The sequence below is a fragment of the Atractosteus spatula genome, chromosome 9, assembly GCF_055471065.1.
Source record: "Atractosteus spatula isolate fAtrSpa1 chromosome 9, fAtrSpa1.hap1, whole genome shotgun sequence".
NCBI classification, from domain to species: domain Eukaryota; kingdom Metazoa; phylum Chordata; class Actinopteri; order Semionotiformes; family Lepisosteidae; genus Atractosteus; species Atractosteus spatula.
In genome coordinates, this window is record NC_142714.1 from 18,493,123 (window position 1) to 18,517,854 (window position 24,732).

General features: G+C 36.8%; 2 protein-coding genes across 9 annotated transcripts in view; one reads left to right on the forward strand and one right to left on the reverse strand.

Moving 5' to 3' along the window:
- The window catches only part of LOC148828348 (C-1-tetrahydrofolate synthase, cytoplasmic-like), a 34,090-nt gene extending 22,347 nt beyond the window's left edge, over positions 1 to 11,743 (reverse strand). For all 3 annotated transcript variants that reach the window (XR_016091567.1, XM_088925227.1, XM_088925228.1), the window contains exons 1-7: positions 11,472 to 11,743; positions 4,468 to 4,552; positions 3,780 to 3,839; positions 3,248 to 3,301; positions 2,612 to 2,748; positions 1,234 to 1,334; positions 133 to 269 (exon numbers count right to left, since the gene is read on the reverse strand). Coding sequence is in view for 2 of the 3 variants with exons in the window: in XM_088925227.1 (XP_088781353.1) it covers positions 133 to 269; positions 1,234 to 1,334; positions 2,612 to 2,748; positions 3,248 to 3,301; positions 3,780 to 3,839; positions 4,468 to 4,552; positions 11,472 to 11,509 (612 nt within the window). In the remaining variant the exon portion in view is untranslated. The remainder of the gene's footprint in view (positions 1 to 132; positions 270 to 1,233; positions 1,335 to 2,611; positions 2,749 to 3,247; positions 3,302 to 3,779; positions 3,840 to 4,467; positions 4,553 to 11,471) is intronic.
- A 5,683-nt stretch (positions 11,744 to 17,426) lies between these two features.
- Positions 17,427 to 24,732, forward strand: part of aspg (asparaginase homolog (S. cerevisiae)) — a 49,522-nt gene continuing 42,216 nt past the window's right edge. For 3 of the 6 annotated variants that reach the window (XR_016091589.1, XM_088925357.1, XM_088925361.1), the window contains exons 1-2: positions 17,427 to 17,492; positions 21,343 to 21,628. Coding sequence is in view for 5 of the 6 variants with exons in the window: in XM_088925357.1 (XP_088781483.1) it covers positions 21,346 to 21,628 (283 nt within the window). In the remaining variant the exon portion in view is untranslated. Of the gene's footprint in view, positions 17,493 to 18,954; positions 19,118 to 21,270; positions 21,629 to 24,732 lie in introns of those variants that run through there. The other 3 variants (XM_088925358.1, XM_088925359.1, XM_088925360.1) reach the window with 3 other exon arrangements.

Genomic DNA, 24,732 nt, shown 5'->3' on the forward strand with positions numbered 1-24,732 from the left:
GATAGCTCTTTTCTACAGAAAAGAATCCTTTAGAAAAGTTTCTAAAAAGAGAAGATTCTTTTTATAAAATGAAAAGGCATTGCACTATTTCTTGGGTTCTTCAGAACCCAGACATGGACACTGCGACCTCACCTCTGCAGACAGGTCGGTGGTCTTGGAGTGGCACGTTGTGACTGTAGCATGGTTCCACAGCAGCAGGTCGTGCATGGGAGCTCCCACAATCTTACTGCGGCCAATAACCACTGCATTCTTGCCCGCAACCGTCATACCTTGAGAGCACAAAAGCAGTCTTTTAATGTGGAGAACAAATTCAACTACCTTACTTTGACTTAAGAACAGTATTATTCTCAAGCATCCCATTATATTTGCTAAAAGGCAATGTTTTTCAAGACACTTCCAACTTGGTACCTAAAATAGGCATAGAAATCGGAGAGAAATCTAATATACAGTATATATATAAACTAGTGGTCAAAGATGTAGCACAATAAGAACAAAATTTAAATGCCAGAGAAATTCAAGCAGATTTCAATTGATACAGTTCTATGTTTGTTTTTAATTGTTTTTTAATAGTCTCATAAAACCAATTAACTACTGAAAAGCAGAATGGAAGCTAAGCAGTGTTTGTGTAGCTCTAAAACAGTGACACGAAGGGACTTATTAAGGCAGGCTTCATAAATATGCATGTACTTCCAAAACTCCAACCAGAACATTCTGCAAAAGCCAAACATTTAATAAAAATATGGATATAAATACTGTATTAACATACATATTTTCACAGATACCCTTCAACCATTAGCATAGTGGCATGTAATCCCAGTACCAAAAGACTAGGAAGCTTTTTTGTCATTCAAAATAACTATTATATAATATGTATAATTATATACATTATATAGCCAAGCAAGTGCCAATAGTACCTGGCTTTACAGCTACACTATTTGTACTTAATGGTTAAAACAAGGACCTGCAGGCATGAACCTCCCAGGTCCACCTGTCAGTGCTGGAGCTACACAGTGTCTCAACAGATTAAAGCCACCTGGAGGTGTGGCGCTACTCTCACCAACTTCACTGAAAGCTTGCAAGCTCCTGTATGTTTTTCTGAAAACCAAGAGGACCTTGACCATCTAATGCCCAGCCTATCCCCACTCTCTGCTGATAAAAGACTCCCTGTAACAGTCAGCTAGTGACACGACCCAAACTCACACCAGCTTTGGCTTTTACTTACTGAATACATACCTGTCTGTCTGATGAGCTCCATGCATCCCTTTGGAGTACAAGGGATAAAACAGTTTCCCAAATCACCACGTGAAAGCTTTCCTGCATTTATACTTGTAAGCCTAAAAACAAAACAGGAGGTAAAAAAAAGCAGGAGTAAGGAAACTGTTTTCTATCAAAAGCTACATTTACTGTATATAAGAGGCATAAAAAGAACTCATGGCTTGCCGAGCTCAAGTGCATTTTCAAAACATAATTTAATCTTAGCTGTCACAAATCAGTGATTACCTGTTTAGCATTGGTCTCATTCTACATCCCATACAATTAGATTTTTCAAAGGCTGGAAAATTGTATTTTCTCTAATCTGAAGTCTCACGCTGATTGACCCTGTAACCTTTATCACACTGCAACTACAAGTACCAGCCACTTCAATACACTTGTACAATTATCAGTCCCAATAAAAAAGCCTAATTACTGATTTGCCACAAACTGATAGATTAAAGAACACTACAAAAATTAATTTATTAGATTGTCATTTTAAGATGTAATCACATGAAAACATTATTTTGATTGTAGATTCTAATGATCTGCAAATGGTTACATCATACATTGTTAAGAACACAGACTTTAGTACAGTCATGTTTTGTGCATCTGTTCAAATGAGAACTGGGCATGAAAATTATTTTTATGAAAAACATTTTTTATGGCAGAACACCACAATGTAGGAACAAGAAAAAAGAAAGGCAAACAAAACTAATTTTAAATGTCACCTTTCATTGGATGCACAGACCATTGTGCAGAAATATCAATAACACTTTACTTTGGGGGAAAAAAAACGTTTTACTTGGACTTGCTTATATTAAATACAAGAAAAAAAAAGTACAACAGGCTGGTTGTCGTCAAGCAGAACATATTTTCAACGGCACATCATGAAACAAGCCATCTATAAATAACACTGTCCACTAAAAAAATGAAGCGAATATTTAAGCATAATCAACTAAATTAGATATTTATTAAGTAGTAGGTATTAAAACCAGACTGCCTGTATTGCAAAGAAAGAAACATTAGCTATCTGGCCACATGCCACTGAATGAGAATCAAAACATTAACATCTATGATTAATAAAAAGAAAAAAAAAAGGTTGAAGCATGGAGAAAGCCAGGATACAGCATACTGCAAAAAATTGTATTTACTTAACATAAAGTTTTTTTTAACAGTATTTTTTTTAACTGAATGAACAGTATGCCAGTTCATTCAGTTCCATGACGTACTTTGGATTAAGCTGAAAGTGTGATAAGATGAACAGCAAACAGTTATTTTTCAGTTAATTTTAAAAGTATTCCAATGCTGAAGATACCACAAGCAAACACAAGACAGCATTATATGAAGAAACAATTACCCATCCACATCCTTCTCGGGGGCAACAGTGTTGGTCACCTTTTCTGTATCAATAGGGTTGACAGAATCCAATGGGAGTTGCACAATAAGGCCATGGACATTGGGGTTTTCGTTCACCTGTACAATGTTTCTTAAAACCTATAATAGAAAAGGTATTAATGTGGATCACTTGGATGTCGTACCCTATGTTTCTTCTACCATACTACAACTTGAAGAGGAAGAATGCCAAGATCAGGGAAAAAACCCCGGCTCTTATTCTGATGAGGATGTTGGATCTGTCACCTAAGCTACTTGAACTTTCCAAGAGTACAAAGACTCACATTGATCTCTGCATTGGAATTTTATCAATAAGAGGCTTTCTGTTAAGGGGTGCACAAAAGAATGCTAAGGGTGCTTTTGTGTGGTTGAAAAAGACAAGATATTTAAACAGTTATTAGTTCCGGAATATGCAAGGTGTCTTTTATGATTCAAATAACGGATACTTAGCGCTAAAAAAAAAAGCATCTTGGAACACAAAAAAAACACATAAGCAACTTTTACTTTTATATAAGAATTTACAGTAAGAATCCAAATTATGAGAGAGCACAAAACACCAGACTCTTGATGATTCTTGGCAAAATCCCATTTCATTACTTACCTCATCTTCTGTGGCAGTCCTTGGCAGTCTCACATGGTTGGCATTAATCCCAATCTTGAAAACACAAACAGGATTAAGACATTTTTGTACATTTTAATGGTGTTGTAACTTACTTCCAAAGGATGAAAAAGGGCTAAATTCCACCTTTAATATTTTTTAGGAAGCAGTAGTCACCTCAGCTTTAAAAAAGGATGACTCCAACTTTGGTCCACACATCTTAAAAAGCAGGTACAAAATGAGCCCAAGTCTAGTTTGGGTAATTGATATTTAATATCTGTAAGGAAAGGACTTCTAAACACTCAAGTGACAAATATATGGCATAAGATTGCATATAATGTGGATATTCAATGACAGAAACCAAAAAAACAATTCCTTTAAAACAAAAATCACTAAACAAATGAGTGCAAAATATGTTTTATTCAATAAATAATTGGAAGTGCCAGTAAGATGTAAAATATATCAGTAAAATTATCAACTGCAAACGTTCAGAATAACAGCACCATGGTATTTAGCAACTAATTTACATAATTACCTCAGCTGCTGCTTTTAGCTTCATGCTAATGTAGAGGTTTGAATCATCTCGGTCTCCAACCTAAAAAAGAAGCGCAATTCACCTTTTCACTTCAACAACTTTTCAGTTCACTCTCCTGCAATACAACATATAATGTGACATTTTATTTCGTGAACTGAGCAGACATAATAACTCACTCAATATAACAAAATTGTGTTAGATATACAAAGAACTAGGGACATTATGACCTCGATACCTCAATATTTTTCCCCAAAATACTTCACTTAATGCATTACATACAATAGTTCCATGGTGATAAATGGTAGTAATTCATCACTTTTAAACTTGCCTTTTCAGCATATCTTTGGGAGGACATTGGACTTACTGTATATTTAAAAATAATTTTAAAAACATCATTACAGAAACATGAACGAGAAAATGCTATACAAAAGCAATCTCTCATATCACTTAAATTACAATAAATGACAGCATACTAACAGTCTTGCTCATACAAGTCTACGCCAGTGTGGTGCAAGACACACCAGATATTTCTTAGATGGCAAAACATCGAAAACACAAATTCTACAGTTTTATTACATGTTCCCTGTATGAAAAGAGAAACAAAAGAAAGTCAAAATATGAAATTTAGATCTGCTTTTGCAAGAAAGGCAGCAGAAAATAATTTTTAAATCTCAAATATAATACATACCTGCAGTACGACAAGCCCTGGTCTAAATCCAGGACACTGCTCCTTCATCTCCTCTACCTCCTTCTTTAGCCTCTCCCTCACTTGCCTGGAATCACAAGAATTAGGAGCTTAGTAAGGTGGCACTGATTAGCATGAGCATTAACAAGACAATTGAAATTTGAGTCTGATTCTGCAAGTGTGTAGAGATCTTACAAGGCCGTCTTTGATCCTGAAACCACCATGGCCATCACCCTCCTCACTCCCCAGCATCTTGGCAGATGGGTCAGCGTTGGAAGTGCACAGGAAAACATTGCACACAGCTGGAAGGGAGCCCCACAAAAAGGGGGGCAGAGAGGGGCTTGCTTTGAAAAGTACCAAACAATCGTATTAATGAAATGGCGGAACACAGCACAGCTGGCCAACTATGTCTGGCCACAGTTCCGAAAGAAATGTGCTGGCACCTAACAGGACCAAATGAGGAAGCACTCTGGGGGCCAGCCAGTGGAAAAGTCCAGTCTGTTACCTAGCTATTCTCTGCAGTACTCTAAAGTTCCTGGCTACAGAACACACTGGCAGCTCCATTTTTCAGCAATATCTTATCATAGTAATGGATTAATGTGTGGTGCTGCAGACTTCACGGCAACTGTGAATCAGGTCAGTGAAACACTGTCAAGGTTAAGAGATTAGCATGAAGCCAGATTCTGCAACTTTCAAAATACAGTGTTTGTGTGGTTAAACTGTAACCAGAACATAGGCTGTCAGGGGGCAGAGCGATGACAAGCCAATCAGCAATCTCTGTAGATGGGAGTGAAGATTTACAAGTGGTTTAATTCCAGACTCCTTATAAAAGCTGCTTTAGTGTATCTGTAGGAAATGAGGCAAAACTTCTTACATTTCATTCCTATTCAAGATATCAAAGCCTGTTTTTACACCATTTACAGCACTATACATACTAAAAAGATATAATGTAGACAGCTAAAATACTTTACTTGGAAAGGCTTTATGTGATAACGATGGGGGTTTTGTCTTCCATCTACAACTTAAAAAATGACTACTGCAACATTCATTTTAAAATGACAATTACAATATACGGGAAAATGAAACACCTAATGCTGTGATTTGTGTAGATATTAAAAATTTAGGGTTTACAAGTATGGTTCTTGTAAAGCATACTTCCTCATGTTAAAAACACATTGCTATCTATTTCAGTGAAAGAGGCATGTACAACATTTTCAGATTTTTAAGAATAATTCATGACCAGAATAAGCAGTACCTTGACACAGTGGACATTAAAAGCTGCAGTAGAATAATACTTTAAAAAAGGAAGAAAGATTAAGCAAATGTGGCTTAATGAAGACTATCTAGACAACATTTCTCTTTCAGCAATCAAAACAATGCTTTGCATGTTGTATAATAAAGCATAGATGAAGTTCGTACCAAAGCACAGCAGCTCAAAGGGCAAGAGCTCATCCGCGTTACTGTAGTGTTAAGCGGACTCCCCTTGACTCAAAAGACTGGGACGTTTACCCCAGTTACTCCAGTCCACCAAAATGTATTCAAGTCCCTTACTCAAGGCACAACTGCTGTCAGTTACCAGTCCCACTACACTAATGCTGTCGTACAGAGTAATAAAAAGTGAGGATAACTTTCATGATCTATCATACTGCAGGGACTATCATGGTGTTCAAGGCACTTGTTTTCTCATTGTTGCTAAGATGATGGTACAGGTAAATACAGTATATGATACAGTACAGTATTAATTCCACATATTTACCAAGAAACTCAAGCCTGGAACTGGAGTTCAGAGCACAGTGGTCAATCCCTTAATTGCTAGTTATACAAAATGTCATGATACACACAGCAAAATGCTTAGAAATGAAGAATACAACATCACTTCCATATTGTTGCCAAAATGTGTTGATTTATGCGACTTATGAGCAATTTATGGGTGAGGGAGAATGAAAAACAAAGTTCCAAAAGAGTTATTTGATTTTTTTTTCTATAAGACAAAAATTACATGTAAAATTCTGTTTAAGTTGTCATCATCAACTCTCCTACCACAGCATTCAAAGATTATTTTTATGGAAAAGTATCATATCTTGAAGAAATCAATCCTTAATGATAGCTTCCAAAGCATTTTATGGAACTGTGCTTCGGTTGTAACTATTGCAAACAAAACAAAGCTTCTGCATGGTTCTATTGTGGCCAAAAGAGAGGGAAAGAGAATTTTAAATTTGACCTAAGCCAACCGCAGAACACTGCTTTGGTCTAGTAAGCGAACAGGCAAATGCCAATAACTTTGTTTAGTGATGCAGTGGAGATTTCCACTTTTAAGTACATATGTACAGTATACTATGAAGTTCGGGTACTTTCAATCAATTTGAAAGAAACAACATCATTTTAATAATTTAAAACACTTCTAAGAGAATATATTAAAATCAGTTATCTGGTCTGAAAATCCCATAGAGTAGCCTGAAGGAATCATTTAATTCCATTACATATCAGCTGCATAATACACAGAGGTCAACTCACACTCCAGGAAACAGCAGCATCAACTTATACTTCATCTTCTCTGGCTTTAAAATAATCATAATAATTAAGAAACCAAATTAACTTAGTCTTGATTAACAGGCACAATTTGAAAATTGAAAGAGACATGTCATGTTATTCCTATTAAAAGAACCTTATACCCAATACAGAGCCTGTGTTGAAAAAGTAAATTAGTAAATGAGCAATGGCAGGTCTACGATTAACAGCAGGGGCCTAGTCCTATGACAATCATGTGCTACAAGATGTACTGTATGTAAAACAATCTCTATACAATAATATTAAAACACCCATAATACTAGTTTTAACCATCTGAAAGAAAAATATAGACTATGGATCCCTATCCACAATGCCTGAATTGAGAATTTTATTTTATTTTTTAAAAGAAGCCATGTTGGGGGCTAAACCTTCTAGACCTCCACTTTCTGAGTACTAAGAAACCTACTCCATAGCAATCTTAGCTTGAGCACACAGCATGAACTGCAGGCCTGTGAACAACATATTCCAGAAAAGAGAGGGGCACACGTCAATATGCTTTCAAACCTAAAACTTTCATTTCTGAATCCAATACATAACATTTGTTTTGCACCATTTCTTTTTCATTGGTTCTGCTAAAAAACTACTCATCCACACTGACCAGCAATATGTTGACACTGGACACACAAAGAAGCATCATTAGTGTTCTAGTATAGTCAACTCCATTTTTAAATGAGCAGGATGTTACATTCCATTACATCAGAGACACATATAAGACATGCATCATCCAGAACAATTAAAAATGTATTTTTCTTTCTCTAATGTATGCAAATTATGCCTCTAGCTATATATTGAGCATAAAGCAAGATAAAGTGCTGAAAAAGGTTTTTCAGTGTCTTGTTAGCAGTACTGAACCATTACAAGAGCTTGTTGATCAAGTGCAGATCAGATCAAGGATTCTTGTGTACTGCTTCTGATATTACCCTGTCCTTTTTTTTAAAAAAAGGAACCATGTAATGGAACATTACTGAGAAAAAGTGTTTTATCCTAAAAATGTTGTTTACGGACAGAGCTGTGCTGCAGAAGCAGCTGGATACTTAGAACAAAGTGCGATAGCACCCAACTCGTCAAGGACACGGGATGATTTAATAATGTTTATCTCTGCTGCTTGAAGAAGGGAGTATGAGAAACTATTTAAATAACTGCTCTTATTTGTTTAAAGCAAAAACCTATAAGAACGGGAAAATTACTGCTTTGCCTGTCCTTGAAGTGTTATATCAGCTTAAAAAAAAAGATATAAAACAAGGGCTCTCCCTGCTTGCTTTTGAATCAGCCTTTACTTCTCTGCACAGACGGGTGAACTTTTTCCCCATAAAGACCTTACTGAGGGAATGAGAACACCTCTCCTGGCTCTTCTTTGATAAAATTCCACGACAACCACCAAAAGTAGACATTTGTACACATTATTGAATATGTCATTTTAAAGAACCACACCCTCAGACATTTCTGTCTTTTAATGAAAAGGATTATGTTTAAATGTTTAGTCTTTATGGTGGATTTTACAATGTTAAAAAAGCCTGTGATATAAGAGGTGAGTAAATATCTATTACTTTCCATATTTTCTTGGATTCAAAAATGTTGTTTTTTTTTCTCCTAAAAACAGCAATGTTGTGCAGGTGCAGCCTGTTGAAGTCTTAAACCACTGAATTCTAAGGTACTGTGAGACTTCAACCTTGAGAGATCAATTACCAGTCATAAGACTGAACTGAGGGCAGGTGTCATGATGCTTCACCACTGTTGCGTCCTGGGTTGGAGTCGAGAGGGGTTCTTCCCCACATGGGTACACAGGTCTTCCAGTTTTCCCCAAGACATTTTGGCAAGGTAAAATTGAGTTTCGAAATTGTCCAGCAACAAGCTGGCATTTCATCCAGTGTTTAGCATTGCCTTGTGCTTGTGTTTCCATGGTAGGCCCATGATTACCAATTTCCTTACCAGGAATAAGCTGCTTACTGATAATGGATGGAAGACTAAATTTACTTAATGATGATTATTTCTAAATGTTTTTCATCAATAAATGAACATCTGGCAAATCCCCTGGGTTCTCATTCTTTTCTTACAATCGCCAGCGATTGCATTCAAAACATTATGCAGGAAACTTGTCACAAGGACATTAATTATTTTATTGAGAAGACAATAAACAGAAGCACAACAATAGTCACAACACACTAAACTATACTTCAAGTTGACAGTTCACAGTTGATTAAAAAGAGAACACGGATATATAAAGAAATTTAAAATGGAGAGGTATGGGCCTGTTATTAATGTGTGTAATGGATCAACACAGCCGGCTGCTGGCAAAAAAAAATCTCAAATAAAGTTAACATCCTTGGAGTCAGTGACCTAACGGTTCATCTATGCTATTCTTGGTTTTGGAATCAAGAATTGACCATGAACGCGGAACACAGTGACCAAAGTCTCTGGAAAACTGGATGCCCTAGAACCAAGGTGCTTGAGATTGGTACGAATAGATGTACTGTAGTCAATCTTTGAACTCCTACAAATCTTCTATGAGGATATAGACAGCTCATGTCCAGTCACTAAACAGCTGACAATTGCCACTGAGATAAAGTAAGAGGCGATGCAATAGAAGAACAAAAGTACCTAGGCCTTCAAGAAATTCCACACCTGGGTGCAATTATGAATATGCAATGACTCTATAAGTTTCAACGCCCAAATTGATGAATACCTGTGTTTTACACAAAACTACAATTATAAAGGAAGATGAAGTGTACTGAAGAAAACAATGGGGCATCTTAAAATATCAAAGCTTAGAGACCATTCTGAGCAGCCTGTAACTACAAAAATAACATTCACTTCTAACAGAGCTTTGCCACCTCTTAAATACCCAGATCATATGGAACTAAGCACACAATTACACTAATGTCAGTAGGAGCATGCTAGTTGTGCTTTCTATAAGCTTTCTGTTGACTGCTGACAATGATGTATTTAAGAGAGAAATTTAGAGTAGAACACAGAGAATGTATTGGCTTTGCAGCATTTTTGGTTCATTACTGAATAATAATCATTTGCATTAATTTTCACCCTGAAAGTCACTACTACACACCAAATCAGATAGAAGAATGAAAAAGTAATTAATTAAATCAAGGTGGAACTTCAGGTCAGATTATGCAAGCTCAAAGAGGAATTCAGCCAGGACAATGGGGTTAACACTCAGTCTCTTACATTCTTTAATAAACATGTAGTTGGGGCTTCGATATAATATGAAGAATAGTACCACTTACATCAGTGCCCCTGGTCTCTAAGAATAAGAATTTTTGGAATTCTGATAAAGAGAGAAGAGTGTCACCTACTGGTCCAACAATACCACTAAAAGCAAGGACACCTAACTCTGGTCCTCAAGGGCTGCTTTCCAACATTTTTTAATGTCTCTTTAAAATCTCCAACTTATTCTGAAGTAGGAAAGGCTTCAACTTATCCTGTTAAGCAAATAAGAAGTTTCACTCAGGCTCAGGAGGAAACTCAGAAACCCACTGGCCAACCAAGACTAGAGTTGTGCACCCCTGACTTAAAGTAACACCCTGATTTTCCTTGGAGGTACTGTGTACCAGCCCAGTTTTGCTTGGCTTCTGATAGGTCAGACTAGGAGATAGGAGATGCTGCCATTAAGAAAAAAAAATCTCCAAATAAAAGACTTTACTGTCAGATCATAAACTGTTCAAAGAAAATCTTATACAAAATGCTAATTGTGTCATGTTAATCAACTCAAAATCAGCATATGCATAAGGATCTGAGGAAGTCTTTGCAGCCTCTGCAGAGCATTAGCCATGAACAAGTATCATTGTTGTACTTAAATTACTGTATTTGCAAAAACATTTGTAAGGATATGAACAAGAGGATTTTTTACCCAACTGCAGTTTTCTACGGTAACTTCAATATGTCTAATGAGCTGACGTACAGAAGGCCCTGTAAACCATTCTGAACGTTTATGTTATACAATAAAGATCCTTTAATGTATGGTTACGAATAAATGTTTTTAAGGAGGCAAGCGTTTAGCTAGCTTGGAACCTCGAGTTTAAAGCCAGCAACAAAAAAATTGCTCCAGGCGAAAATTCCACCCCCAAGTCCATGAGTGTCGAAAAAAGCTTTAAACAAGAATTCTTGCAACGGCCGTACTGTACATTCCAATAAAAAAGAAAATAATTTGCGGTTATATCGTTTCAATAAACAAAAACTTCTTGCATACTTTGTGGCTTAATACCTTTACACACTGTGCACTTAAATACTCGGGTTCAAACATAGTTAGGCATAAAACTGTTTTATATGTCTTTTGCAGATATCAGCACATAAAATCCATGACATTTAAGATTGCATAAATTCAAGTCGTCAGTGCAATGACGGCTGCAATCGGTTACCTAAACTCATACATGTCCTTCAAAATAAAAAGTACGAAAAACATACTTTGAATAAAAAGTCACACTTACGCTGCAATATCCTTGCCATTAATTATCTGCGCAGACATTGTAGATCCTTACGCTTGTTCGCCGTAAACACTTCTCAAACTTTTTCTGAAGTCGAAATTGGCTAACTTCGCTCCAAAGTCACTTGCGAACTTCTGCGCAAAAAGTCTTTGATTCTTAAATCAAGCCAAATGCTCCCAAGCACATGGGTTTTACAGTAAACGATCTTAAAGAAGTTCGTGAATTGCTAGAAACGTATTACTTCTCTAACCCCCAAGAAGGAGGGACAAAGCGTAGATGATCTGTATTTAACCAATCCGGAGTCAGTTTATACCTGTCACGCAATACTTTGAAGTGAACCATCTAATCAGAGCGCAGCGTTTGCGGGGGTGTTGCAAAAGTTTGAGGAAGCGCGATAAATGTAATTTCTGCAAACCATAGCGTGTCCAAGTTCAATGTGCATCCACGTGATTATGGAGTTTGTGATTATAATTAAACTTATAGTTAATGGGTTTTTCTCAAAATAAATAACAGACGATAAAGGAATGCTTAAAAATTTGTTGTATGATAATTTCCTAAGAGGTTTTACAGCTTTCTCTATACTTCAACAAAAATTAATCTAGAAATTTTATGCAAAGGTTAAGAATGGAACCCTCCGGCGTGAAATCATATACTGTACCAGAGTAAATGACGAGTAAGAGCAAACAGTAGCTACTGTAGTTCAGACGTTACGACTACATTATGTACTGGAACAAGTAATAGGTTTATTCCATGCTTAAAAGAGAAGAAAACGAAACGTTTCGGCCGTGGAGCCTTCTTCAGGGGTCAATTATGTACATTATGTACTGTTTAAACTTTGGTAAGTGCAGGTCATTATAATTTGGAGTATTTAGACAGAAACGAATAATGTATAGCACTCTTGAAGACAGGGTGCTGAGTTCCATTATTTAATCACTAGTGGGAGACTGTAGAAGAAAAAAAAAACATTTTGCATTAAGTTCTGGATTTGCAAGTAACCAAACAAGTGTGTTAATGACAAGTCACTTTTTAGTAATATTTGATGAAATTAACAAAATTGTGTGTATGTCCTAAGGTGACTTAATACCCCTTTGGTACCTTATAATAAAGCAGTCTTTTACAGGGGGAACAGATTCAAAGGTTTAAATAAAGACAATCATAGATTGAAATGTGCTGCAGAAAAATGCCCCTCCCTTGGAGGCAGTGGCACATACAGTATGTGGATTCACCTTAAAATGTGGAGTAGAGCACAAAAGGGAGGAGAACACATTCATGGGTGATGGGTGACAAGGCCTTCTCCTGCTATGCCCCAGAGCTCTGGAATTCTATCCCCAAGGATATCAGAGAGTCACCTTCCATCAGCACCGTCTAATCCACACTCAAAACCTTTTGCGTTAGAAAGGCTACAGTTTGATTTATCCTATTCTGGCCTGTCCTATTCTGCACTATTCATGTTGAAGGTGTGCAAGACTCTGGGCTCTAGAAAGTAGATGTCACACTGTAAGATTGGCAGGATGGACAGCTTGTGGCACAGCTAGCTCATCTACTCTTCTGCTAAAGGGATTATTAGTGTAACATGGATTGATAGACAATCAAGAAATCAGGAACGATATACAATTAAATAAATTAAATAAATAAAAAGTTATTAGAAAATGTGTTCTTGAGTAAGTTTTTTTTTTCTTTGGGCATGCATATCTTCCCCAATCCAGTTATTCAATTTTATGTATTAAATAGAGGTCTATATGCTATCATTTACAGTTACAGTGTTATTCATAAAACTGCTATTTTATAGTAGAAATATATGTGCAGGATTTAGATTTAGGTTTATTAAAAGTGATAAGTATATTGCAGATGCTAATAAAGGGCAAATTATAGTTGCTTTACACAATATGCTTATCATAAAGCATATATATAATTTTAAATATACAGTATATAATAATGCAGATCAGAATTATACCAAGCCTCCTATTTCAGTTTAATATGTAAGAGATAAAAAGGGTAAATGAGAGATTATTTGAGTTTCTTCTGCCATCTAGAGATAAAACATAAAAATACAATTCAAATGTGTCTTTAAGGCAGCGGTCCCCAGTCTTGTTCTAGGGATTCACACACCTGCTATCTTGAATTCCAGTTATATAAATGAACCCTTATTTCACCAAATAATATGTGAAAATAATAAGGTTAACTTTACCTCTTTTTTCAGTTCCTAAATATGTTGAAGTTTGCCTTTGATGGCCTGGAATTACTGATTGAGGAGAGGCTCAATGTAAAAAAAAGTCCTCTTTTTTAGGCAGCAGAGTGACCACTGCCCACATGCAACTGAGCAGCAACTACACAAAGAGCGTGGAGAAGCGGAAAAAAAAATCCAGCATCTCCAAAAAGCACAGTAGAAATCTGCTGGTTGACCGTTAATATCTGGAGCTTTTCTGTTGAACAGTCCCTTAAGTGCAGCAGAAGGCTCCTGCATCATTCCATCCACGTCCTTGCCAATTGAAGACCCATGTGTGAATCAACTCAATATCTGCTTCACTAGAGAACAGCATTTTGTTTCAATAATACTGAAACAACTATAAAAATAGATGCGATATAATATAGCAAGATAAAGAACATCCCCTCAAACCTCAGCCCAAATGTACTGCCTTGTATTCGTGTAGTCATTTAAAATGTGTGTCAGATCCTACCCTGCCAGGACATTCCCAAGAGTCTGCGCAAACAAAGCTCAAAGACTGAAAACAGTAAAGCCCAGGAGGTTTCGTTTATTAAGCCTATTTAAGACATTAAACAACAACCACAAAAACACCCAGCTCACCTATCTCCATGTCTACACTGTGTATACCAAACCAAGACTTAAGTTCACCCATGTGAGAATATGCATTACTACACTCTTAATCAGTTAACTAATAATAACGTCATTAATGCATACTGAGGCTATCTACAAGCAGTTTAGAAAACATGTGGCGGCCTCTAGTGTCAGATCGCTAAAAATACTGCCAATTTTTACAAGTGGCCTGGCACAGTGCAATAATATTCAGTTCAGTTTATTTTACATTTGCACAAGTGCAATGGAATGCTTATGCAAGGAAATGCGTATTATCTTCTGTTTATAAACTGAATATGTATATGTTATTAAATCTTGCAAACTGTTTACTTCCATTTTAAGTGTTCTTTACTGCTGTAGCACTGGAAGACTGGAAGTGCTCTTGTATTATCTCACCATACAGTAAGCTACAGTAATCATAATCGATTATTTATTTAGAAATTTTTCTTGGTGTTCCCAAGGACTTTTCTGATCCCACTACAACTGACCAGTTTTAAGATCCCTGCCCCCTAGTTCCCTAGTTTAAATACTCCTTAATTATACTACACATACTTCCCCCAATACATCAGTATGCTTATCAAACAAGTTGAACCTGTTCAGGTCTTACCTGTTACAGAAAGACCTTCAATTCCCAATAACTGTAAACCCCTCTTTTCTGTACCAGTCTCTCAGCCAGGTGTTAAATCTCTATATTTCCTCTTGCCAAATGAGGAAATGCCGCTAAGGCCTCATACGGCTATTGCTTTAGCCTGTTTATTAAATACCCTTAAATTCTTCAATTAGATTATCTTTATCAACCCATCCCAAGGTGTAGAAAGGGGATTAAATGTTTTGTTTATATTTGATGTCTTTTTTTTTACCACTTAAGTTTTACATGCAGAGATCACCAAGAGAAGAGTGTGAGAAAAGATACATTTGATAAGTTACAACATGTAGTTGTCAGATGTTTTATTGTGCCAGGCCTTGTTTATTTCTGCTTCAAGTGTGAAGACATCCCCTTCATGGTGGTACTTCCCTAGAGTCTTTGTTAGAGTCTGCCACTGGTTGTCCCCTTTTATTTTACCTTCCCTCATCCAGCAGCTGGGGATTTAATCTTCACTGTGTTTTAGCACAGACAGACCCCATTTTGCTTCAAATTCAAAACAGAGCCCTAACCCTTTTGTGAAGCACTAATATACAATTACGCATAGTAGGAAGAGTAGCCATTGCTACTCACACCACTTTAACCAAGTTAAAGCAGAGGCAGCCTTATGTGTTGGCACCACTTTGTTTTTTCCTCTGAGGTCTGGATACCAAAAAGGTTCTGAATGAGAGGAAGCCATTGAGTCCATTACAATCATTTGGGTCTACTAGTTAATGACCCCGAAATCTGTAATGTTTGTACTGGAAACAAGATCCCCAAGTATAAAATATCCTCGGGAAAGGGGCACTTTTGTCAATCAAACTAACCACTCAAAATGATGTTTCTAGGAGGTGGAAGGAAACTAGTGCAACAAGCAAAAAACTGGGAGTACCCCACACTGTCAAGTGCCCAAAGATGGAACTGAACCCAAGGACCTGGACCTGTGAGGGAGGAGTATTTACTTCCATGTCCTAGAGATGCATATAAAGTAGACAAATGCAACAGAATGTAAAAGAGACATATGAACGATTAGCAACCTACATATTTACAGTGGGTTAAAACGTCAGTATTAAATCACAATCACACAAATTAAGAGTATTCTTAGGAAAACAACTACATTTTGTGTGAATTATATCACAGGTACTTACAAAGTAGAACAGACAAACACAGAGTAAGGGTCATATAGACTGAAAGACAAAGCCCAAGAGTGTTGACATTCATGTCCTTGGTTTGACAGCATAAAAATCACTGTTGGCACAATATATCCCCAACCATGGGTGAAACTTGCATAACTGAAGTTAAATCAACAAGACCTGCTTCGTTGTTTAGTTTCATACTTTGAACCTCTATTATTTATAAAAGACAGAAACCTAGCATAAATTGATTTAAAAATACCTGTATATTCCTAAGTAAAACAATATAAAGCATATTTCCAGACTGTTTCAGTGCTATATTAACGCATGTTACATTATGAAGACTGTTTACTTAAGGTCCGAGATTATATAGGTTAATATATTTAAACATAACGAGTGTTTATTAAAGATTTTTTTTTACTTCAGCTTTCCTAAGTTTTCGGGCGTTCGTTCGAAACAAATGTATCTAGTTAAGAAGACAAACATGGCAAATTCAGTTTTGGTAAATATTTTTTTAGGTACTGAATTTCTTTTGAAATACATTCATTCCGACCCATTACATGAGGAGGCATTTAAGGGATTCATTTATACAGTACACACAATAAATGTAATCTTTTAATCTTCTTCTTCTTCTTTTTCACAGCCTTAGTCCCAGACTGTCCTGGGGTCAGCTTGCTTTGTGTTCTTTGCAACCATGGTTTTGGCAAGATGGTTTTACGTTGGATGCCCTTCCTGACACAACCCTTTTAGTCGCCTCTTACGACAGGCAGGGATACCCAGGAGGTATTCTGATCCCCCTCCCGAGGGAAAATCTTTTAATCGTTCCTGTATAAAAAATATTCTTTCAAAGTTTCTACTTTCTCGATATATTTATGCCAAGAAAGAAAAATGTATGTTGCCATATACAATCCTCCAAAATGACAGAAAACATTGGAGTTTCATTTTTGGAAAAGTTGGAAAAGTACTCTTAGGTCACATCCTTGAAAAGCTTTCTGTATGTATTAATTTTGTTGCTGAGAATGACCGATAATGTATTTGTTTATTGTTTGTGTATAATTATACAGAGGTTACATGTTAGAACTTTGTTGTTCCAATGTTGTTGTTAAAAACACTTCATAAGCATAAACATATAATCCGTTCCAGTCGATTAGTTTCATATTACTATAAACGTATGGCAAAAAATGACTATTAAACTGATAACATTTCTGCCTTGTCGTAAAAACGAAAATGCGTCGCTACTCGAATAAGCGTTGCGAAATACAGCTGTGACTGCAGCAGTCCTATTGGTCGACAGTGCAACTCCCATTAGACTTTCATAGGTCTAGGGTGGAAGGATCCCTGGAATAGAACACGGTACAAAAAGGTTTATTTAAAACACTGTCTTCTGCAGTTCATATAGGGACGACACTGACACCCACAGATCTCCGTGACAGATTCGAACCTCCTGTGTTGTGGTGGGTCCTTCTATTACATTTTTTTTTTTGTGTTTGTAATTACCCTATGATAGGTAATGACCGTGGTGTCTGTGATATTTGCCATTTAAGGGGATTTCCTATTACAACTGACAATTTAAAGTCTATGAGTTATCACTTAAAATGGGACGACATTTAAACCTCGATAGCTGTTGCAAATGAACCTGCTAATCTCAGTAGGGAACAGGTTTAGCAATAGACATGAATTGCAGAAAATTATCTCTGCGTTGTAAGAACGCTGTTTATGAGAGATAATGTTTATTTGCTATGGATTACATTATGTAAATTTAATAACAAATATTTTATATTCATTTTCTGTTCACAAGAAATAGCGTTATAGTTTCTAAAAGGAAAAGCGTGCATTTATTGCAATGTGCCCTCAAGCAGAGTTAGTCGAGAACCTAGAACTTCAAGAACTTGTATAGGCTCAGAAGTTCGCTTTGTATAAATATTAATTATACTTTCGGTTATCCGTGTACAGTTATTTAGTTATACAATATCACAATAGGGCGGCACAGCAGTGCTGTGGTTAGCATTGGGGTCCTTGGTTCGATTCCCAGGGTGCTATCTGTGTGGAGTTTTTTATGTTCTTCCCATGTTTGGGTGGGTTTCTGCTGCATGTTTTGGTTTCCTCACACAGCCAAAACACATAAGTTACTTTGCTTCTGGGAACACTGGCCTAGTTTGAAAGTGCTTGTTTGCGTCTGTGTGTGCCCTGCAATGGACTGGCATCCTGTTTTGCACCTGTTGCTTGCTGAGATAGACTCCAGCTCCCCTGCCACTTGCAATTGGAAAAAAGTGATTAGACAATGAATGGAATATTGCAATAGAGATTATATTCTACAAAGGGTTTGACCTATGGCCAGAAAATCAATTGTAGCTGCAATCAGCAGTTACTTTTTTATATAAAATACAAGGAGAACAGTGCAGATTATCAGAGTCCTTTTAAAGTACAGTGTAGTCTACTTTAGCAACCATGACTGTCTTGAAGTTGCTGATCAAGGATAGTGCCTTGATGCTGACTTACAACAATACTTTTATTTTGTGTACAATGGCATGGTTCTAGAATATTGTGGTGTTTAAATATGTCAGTAAAGAATTTAACAATGAAGTACACAGCACAATGTTCACAGGCTTTAGTTTTATACATTTATAGTTTAATAGGCAACCAACAGGCAGACATCCCCAGGTTAACAAAAAGAGGGCAGCCAAACACATTGGCTACCATCAGCTATCATCATGCAAAGGGGTGACATGGAAGACACCAAAATTCCAGGCTTGTCATGTTCTTACTGGGACTAAGGGACTACTTTCACTCCTTCCCTCCTGCTCGTGGAGGTAGGATGATGCCAGTGATGGTGATTAAGATGATGAAGATGACCGTGTTGGCATTTTTCATCCTCATTCGTGTATTTGTGCTCTGACCTACATAGTTTACCCACAGGTTCCCATCCTTGCTATCGGAAACAGGCTGAAAATAATGTACCAGCAGCATCCTCTGGTGGCAAAAGAGACATCAGCAGTGTATCTTATTCTTTAGAGTCACATGTGAAACGGAGCCTCCTTATTCCAGCACCACTTACAGTACGTTCTAATAGGAAAGGTAGGTAAGTAAGGTCCCCTTTTCAGGCCATAAAGGCCCATGGGGGAATGGGGGGCAAGGGGCACCTTTTTTCTCAACCACGTGATGTGGTCAGCATCACGCTCCGGCCGGCCTATTAACCCCGGAAGGATTAACCCCCGGTACTCACTTGGAAAGCAGGCTGAGTGGACCTGGGAGCCATCTGGAAGGAATTAGAGCAAGATACATCGCTTGCCCCTACCTGGGATTGAACCCGGGACCTTCTGATCAGGAGCTAGACACACGTTCTAAAAGGAGCAAATCTAAATGTATTGTAATGTTTCTGTTCTTGGTATGATTAATATTCTCAATGTATATTTATAACTGTTTTCATCAGTTACTAGAGCAGTGCAGTATGCACCCAACAAAAAACATTTAAAAGAGGGTAAACTTGTCAAGGTGCATCACACTCCTGTTCTTTTCACTGTACTGATGTGCAGTTGTGCTCAGCTGATGACTTTGTTACTCCAATGTATGAAATTCATTTCAGAAACAGGTTAATCTTTAAAAAACCTGCAGACACTGTAGCTATGCTATGTTATTTGTTTCAATAATATTTAACTATGTTCTAGATTGTACACTGTGTACTATGAGGTTTGAGCACATTGGTGTTATTTTTATTGATTATTGATCTGAAGAGTGAGACCTTGTAAATCACTGAACCCTGAACTTTTTACTTCATGAACTATTTCCAGAGCTGCATCAGTTGAACTGCTTCTCGCTCTGTAGGCTCTGTACATTCTGTACGCTCTGTAGTGCTATCTGTAGATCCAAAACATGGAGTTATTCTTTGGGTTGCTGCTATTTCTTGGTAGATGGCTTTTTATAGTACAATATGTCTACAAAAATGAGTAATTTAAGTGAAAATTTTCCCTGTTAATATGTAGACATTGGAAATGTAGCGTTCAAATAATCATTGGTTCAAACGAACAGAATAGTTTATAAATATATACTGTACCTAAGTATTTTTTTTTCATAATGCCTGTACCTACATATTTATCAAGCACACCCAATGAAAAATATAAATGATCATATTTCCTTTCTTCCATTTTAAAAAATGGAAGAAAGGAAATATGATAGTTAAGGGCTGTGAAAGGACAGTTAAGGGCTGTGAAAGAGCAACGGGCTCAGGGCAGGATACACCCTGGACAGATCACCAGTCCATCACAGGGCGGACACACAGACACAAACATGTACACACTCACACCTAGGGCCAATTTTCCTGGAGGCCTACTGTAACCTACTGTACCAGGATGTCTTTGGCTTGTAGACTGAAGAAACTGGCGCTCCTAGAGAAAACCTGAGAAAAACATGAGCATGGAGAGAACATACAAATTCCATGCAGATATCACCCCAGGTCTGAAAGTGAAGCCAGGGCCTCATCACTGTGCCACCATGCCACCCTAAATAATCATTTTTGAAATGTAAAATTGTTGTATAATTGAAAACAAAATCAAGCTCATGAACCATTAAAAGGGGAGGAGAGGTGTTTATAGAATAAAAGGGCTCCAGTCTGGCTTTTCTCAAACTGTCCAAGAAATTAATCACTGTGGTACTCCCATTTACAACCTAACAAGATAGTGTTGGATAAAGAATTAAAATATTTGTATAACATGTATTTGAACATAAAAAATGTATATATTATTAATATATTGGTTGAAGTAATAACAATATGACATTTTAGGATTTAAATACAAGATGCGTGTTCTTAAAGGATGTATAGTAGGTGGGTGAATGAATACATACCGCATTGTCATAAGAACAGAACTAATTATTTATATCGAATCAGAATAAATTATTAAAAAAATGATTTGTCCTACACAGGACAGAGTTCTTGGAGAAATGTTGATGTATCGTTGACCCAGAAAGTCACAGTCCTGCGGGTTTTATATGTATTTCTTAAACCAATTTATAAATAATTTCATTTTGACCACTTGAACGGGTATTTTCTTTAATTAGGTAGGTCAATGAAAAAAACCAACAATACCCTGTAAGGACCACAGGTGGACATTTCTCGCTTTAGTAAACCAATGAACCTACTAAATTGATCACAACCTGCATTTCAAATCTTTACGAGGTGATGATAAAAGAGAGATCTGTAAGGACGATGACTCATGAAGAGTAGGACTGGTTATTCTACATCATGACATGAGAAAGAAAGTCTCTGTCCCTTTAAGAAGTACCTTTTTTTCTAACTTGCGTGCTTTTCAGATCATGGCGGATGAGAAGCGGTTTAGCGGGGATTCATCTCCAGTTTCAGAGATATCCTCTCTCGGTAAGGCTTTGTCGCACACCAGCTTGGATCGCTTGGAGTCTGATGGATTGCAATTCCAAGCGGCCCCGTCTCGTACTGGTGGGACCTCGACTTGCCGAAGGAGGAGGCTGTCTAGCGCGCAGAGTTCGGACTCTTTGGAAGGACCTGTGAGTCCAGCTACAGAAGCTCGGGTATTGGTCATCAACACAGGAGGGACTATCGGCATGATGTACCATGAGAACGGTAAGACAGTTGCGGACTTATTTACACCTGCAGTCTGGTTTTAGGAAAACAGCTGAGTTTAAAATTTGAAGATGCAAATAATATGAAAATACCAGCCTTTTTTTCTAGTCATGCAGTAATTCTTTATTCCTTCTAAGTGTGATCACAATTTACGATATTTAGTGTATTTTTTAAAGCAGTCGGTATCAAAAAGCATAGTGTGTCCGAATGCATTTTGAATTTGCTACAATCTCCATTGCGATTCTCTTTCACATAAAATGGTGACGTGGTATATTTTTGCTTTTATCTTTTTTTTGTCAAACCTGGTATGTACAGTAGCACGTGGCTAGCTGTCTAAATGGTTGTTTTCCTGGTTCAATCGATTTGTTTTGCAAAGGTAAACCCAAACTACCCTCAAATGAAACGTAAGCAAACGCGAAACACTAGGCTTTTAGGGATTCCAGACTTGTGAAAGAGTCTCCTTTTGTTGCTGTTTCCTGTGATATTTAAGATGAAAGGAAGTCGCTACTGTTACATTGCATTCTCAAACTTCTGTTTGAAATAGTGCTAGACCTGGATTAGGATGAATAATTAATTATATTAAACGCCGAAAAGTATTCTTTCAAATTTTCTGTCAAGTTTATTTCACATCCTTTATCATGAAATAATTGTTACATATTCATCGCTGTTTAAAATAAACAGCACAGAAATGTCCTAATTATGTTTTGTTGACAGAGTTTTGGTCAGTTTTTTTTACTTTGGTGGGTATTTTTATTACGTCGTAAAGAAAAAAAAGTCAGACATTTTCTTGCACCATTTTCTCTCCAAGTATTTTAAATCCTGTATATGAGCTTTTGAAGGTTTTAAAAGTTCGTCATAATTTGCATTCACCCTATTTCGCTTATTTTACTATTATAGTCCCCGAGCAGAAAAGGTTCTACAGAAAGACATTAGTTTATACTTTAAAACATTTCCCATCATTGACTTCCATACTTCCGACAGAAGTACCATACTTAATTTCCTCAGTCAAATTAGTTCTCTGTGAGGAATGACTGTAATACTTTAGGAGAGTTTTTTTTTTCATTTGAACCACCTTCCCTGGCCAGAACAATCTCCAGATCTAAATCATGTGGGGGGAAAAAGGTAAAATTGGTATCAAGTTTGATGGAGTTTGAAAAAAAATTTGGAAAATTGTGTTGTGGTCAGGTTAGACAAAGCGTTGACATTTGGTGAAGACCCAATACGGCACATCTCTTAAGTCAACCCCATCTCTATTGTCAAGCATACAGGTGGTAGCATCATGCTATGGGAATGCATTTCCTCCCCAAAGATTACAAAGGTTGCTAGGCTTGAAGGAAGAATGGACAGAGAAAAGTACAGGCAAAAGCTAAAGGAAAACATGTTTAAGGCTGCTGAAGACTTAAAACTAGTAATTATTCAGCAGGACAATGATCACCAAATCACCAGGTCAAGACTTAAGTATGTCAATTTTAAGTGTGTAAGGTATGTCCTTGAGTGGCTCAGTCAAAATACGGACTTGAATCTAAGAGAAAGTCTGTGGAAAGACTGGAAAATTTCTGTCCAACAGCAATCCTCAAACCACTTGAGAGCTCTTGAGCAAATCTGGCATGAGGAATAGGCAAATATTGCACCAAGCCAATTTGTATAGTTTTTTGGAGGCTTACCTAAAAACACTTGTGGCTGTAATTGCGGCCAAAGGTATTTCCACCAAATTTTGAGTTCACAGATCTTTTTATTGAGATTTAGTATAAGTTATCTTGCCCTTAGTCCTCAGTTTGAGCATTTGGGTTTAAATATAATTTGAATATTAATAAATATTTTAGATTTAATATTTTTTTATTATAGATTGAAAACATGTTTGCATCATTTTGCAAGGCACTGTATTAATGTGACATTTTTTCAAGTTTGTTTTACCGTGTAATTGAAATACTTCTTCTGGATTTGACTGATGTACTGTAATTGCCCTGGCTAAACTTGGAGAATAGAACCTTCTTTGGGAACCCAGAGTCTGACATCCTGATGACACGACCAACCCAATTGTGCTGATTATAATCACACTTTCAGTACCTGTGGTGCTGCTTAGGACAGAACACGGATTTTGGTGCATCTGTCTTTTCTCTTTATATATAAACTCTTCAGCAAACAGCATGGTGTTTTGATGCCAATCCTTTCAAGTGTCTTCTCTGTGTTTTCCATATTTCAGCCCTGCCTTTATCATTTATCCCCTGCCTATGATCATTTTGACATAATTTCTCAAGGACATAAATGCAGTTTGTGCATGATCCCACCTTTACAAAATCTGAAATGGATTATACTGCTGTGCTGTGGAAATTATTTTTTTATTTTTTATTTTTTGTGTTTTACATCCATATTTGAAACTGATTCTCTGAGTTTTGTTTCAGTTTTGGAGGGTCACTTCCTCCTCACCTCTGTTATTAAAACTACATGACATAAGATGACTCAGATGATGTTTTAGGCTAATTCTGGACATAAGCCAGGTTTTAGGATTGATTAATTTTAGTTAGCCAAACATAACTGGAGCCAAACACAACTGGAGTAGGGAAAGAATCTGGGATTGAGTCTACATTTGAATCAATATTACTGCTCTGGAACCTTTTTTCTGGTGTTCCTAAATAAAATACTCCTCCTCTGTTTAATCAGGCTGACCACTCTGGCCTGATTTGCTAAAAACTATTAATGTCTCCTAGATGTCTTGAGAATTTGGGATTCATAGTTTATTTCCATTCATTTTTTGTACATTTCCACGCTTCCTCATGCTTTTTATGCTTCAGCAACCCCTGTGGTTTTGTAAACGATTTAGATGTGAATCAATGATGAAGATAGGTAACATTAATAGAAATTGCTGAAGATGCTTGGGAAAAGTTCATGGGGTTTAAATTAAGCCTGTAAATTAACTTTACAGGGGGAATTGAAGGCAGCTTAAAAAAGTTCTTATCCCATTACGTAATTAGTAAATTCAGATTATATGAGGAAACATAAAAACGCTTTTATTCAAATTCCAAATTTGCATACTGTTCAATAATGAAAATAATTGAACAATATATAAAACATTATTAAAGTCAGTCATGAAAATAATGAAAAAT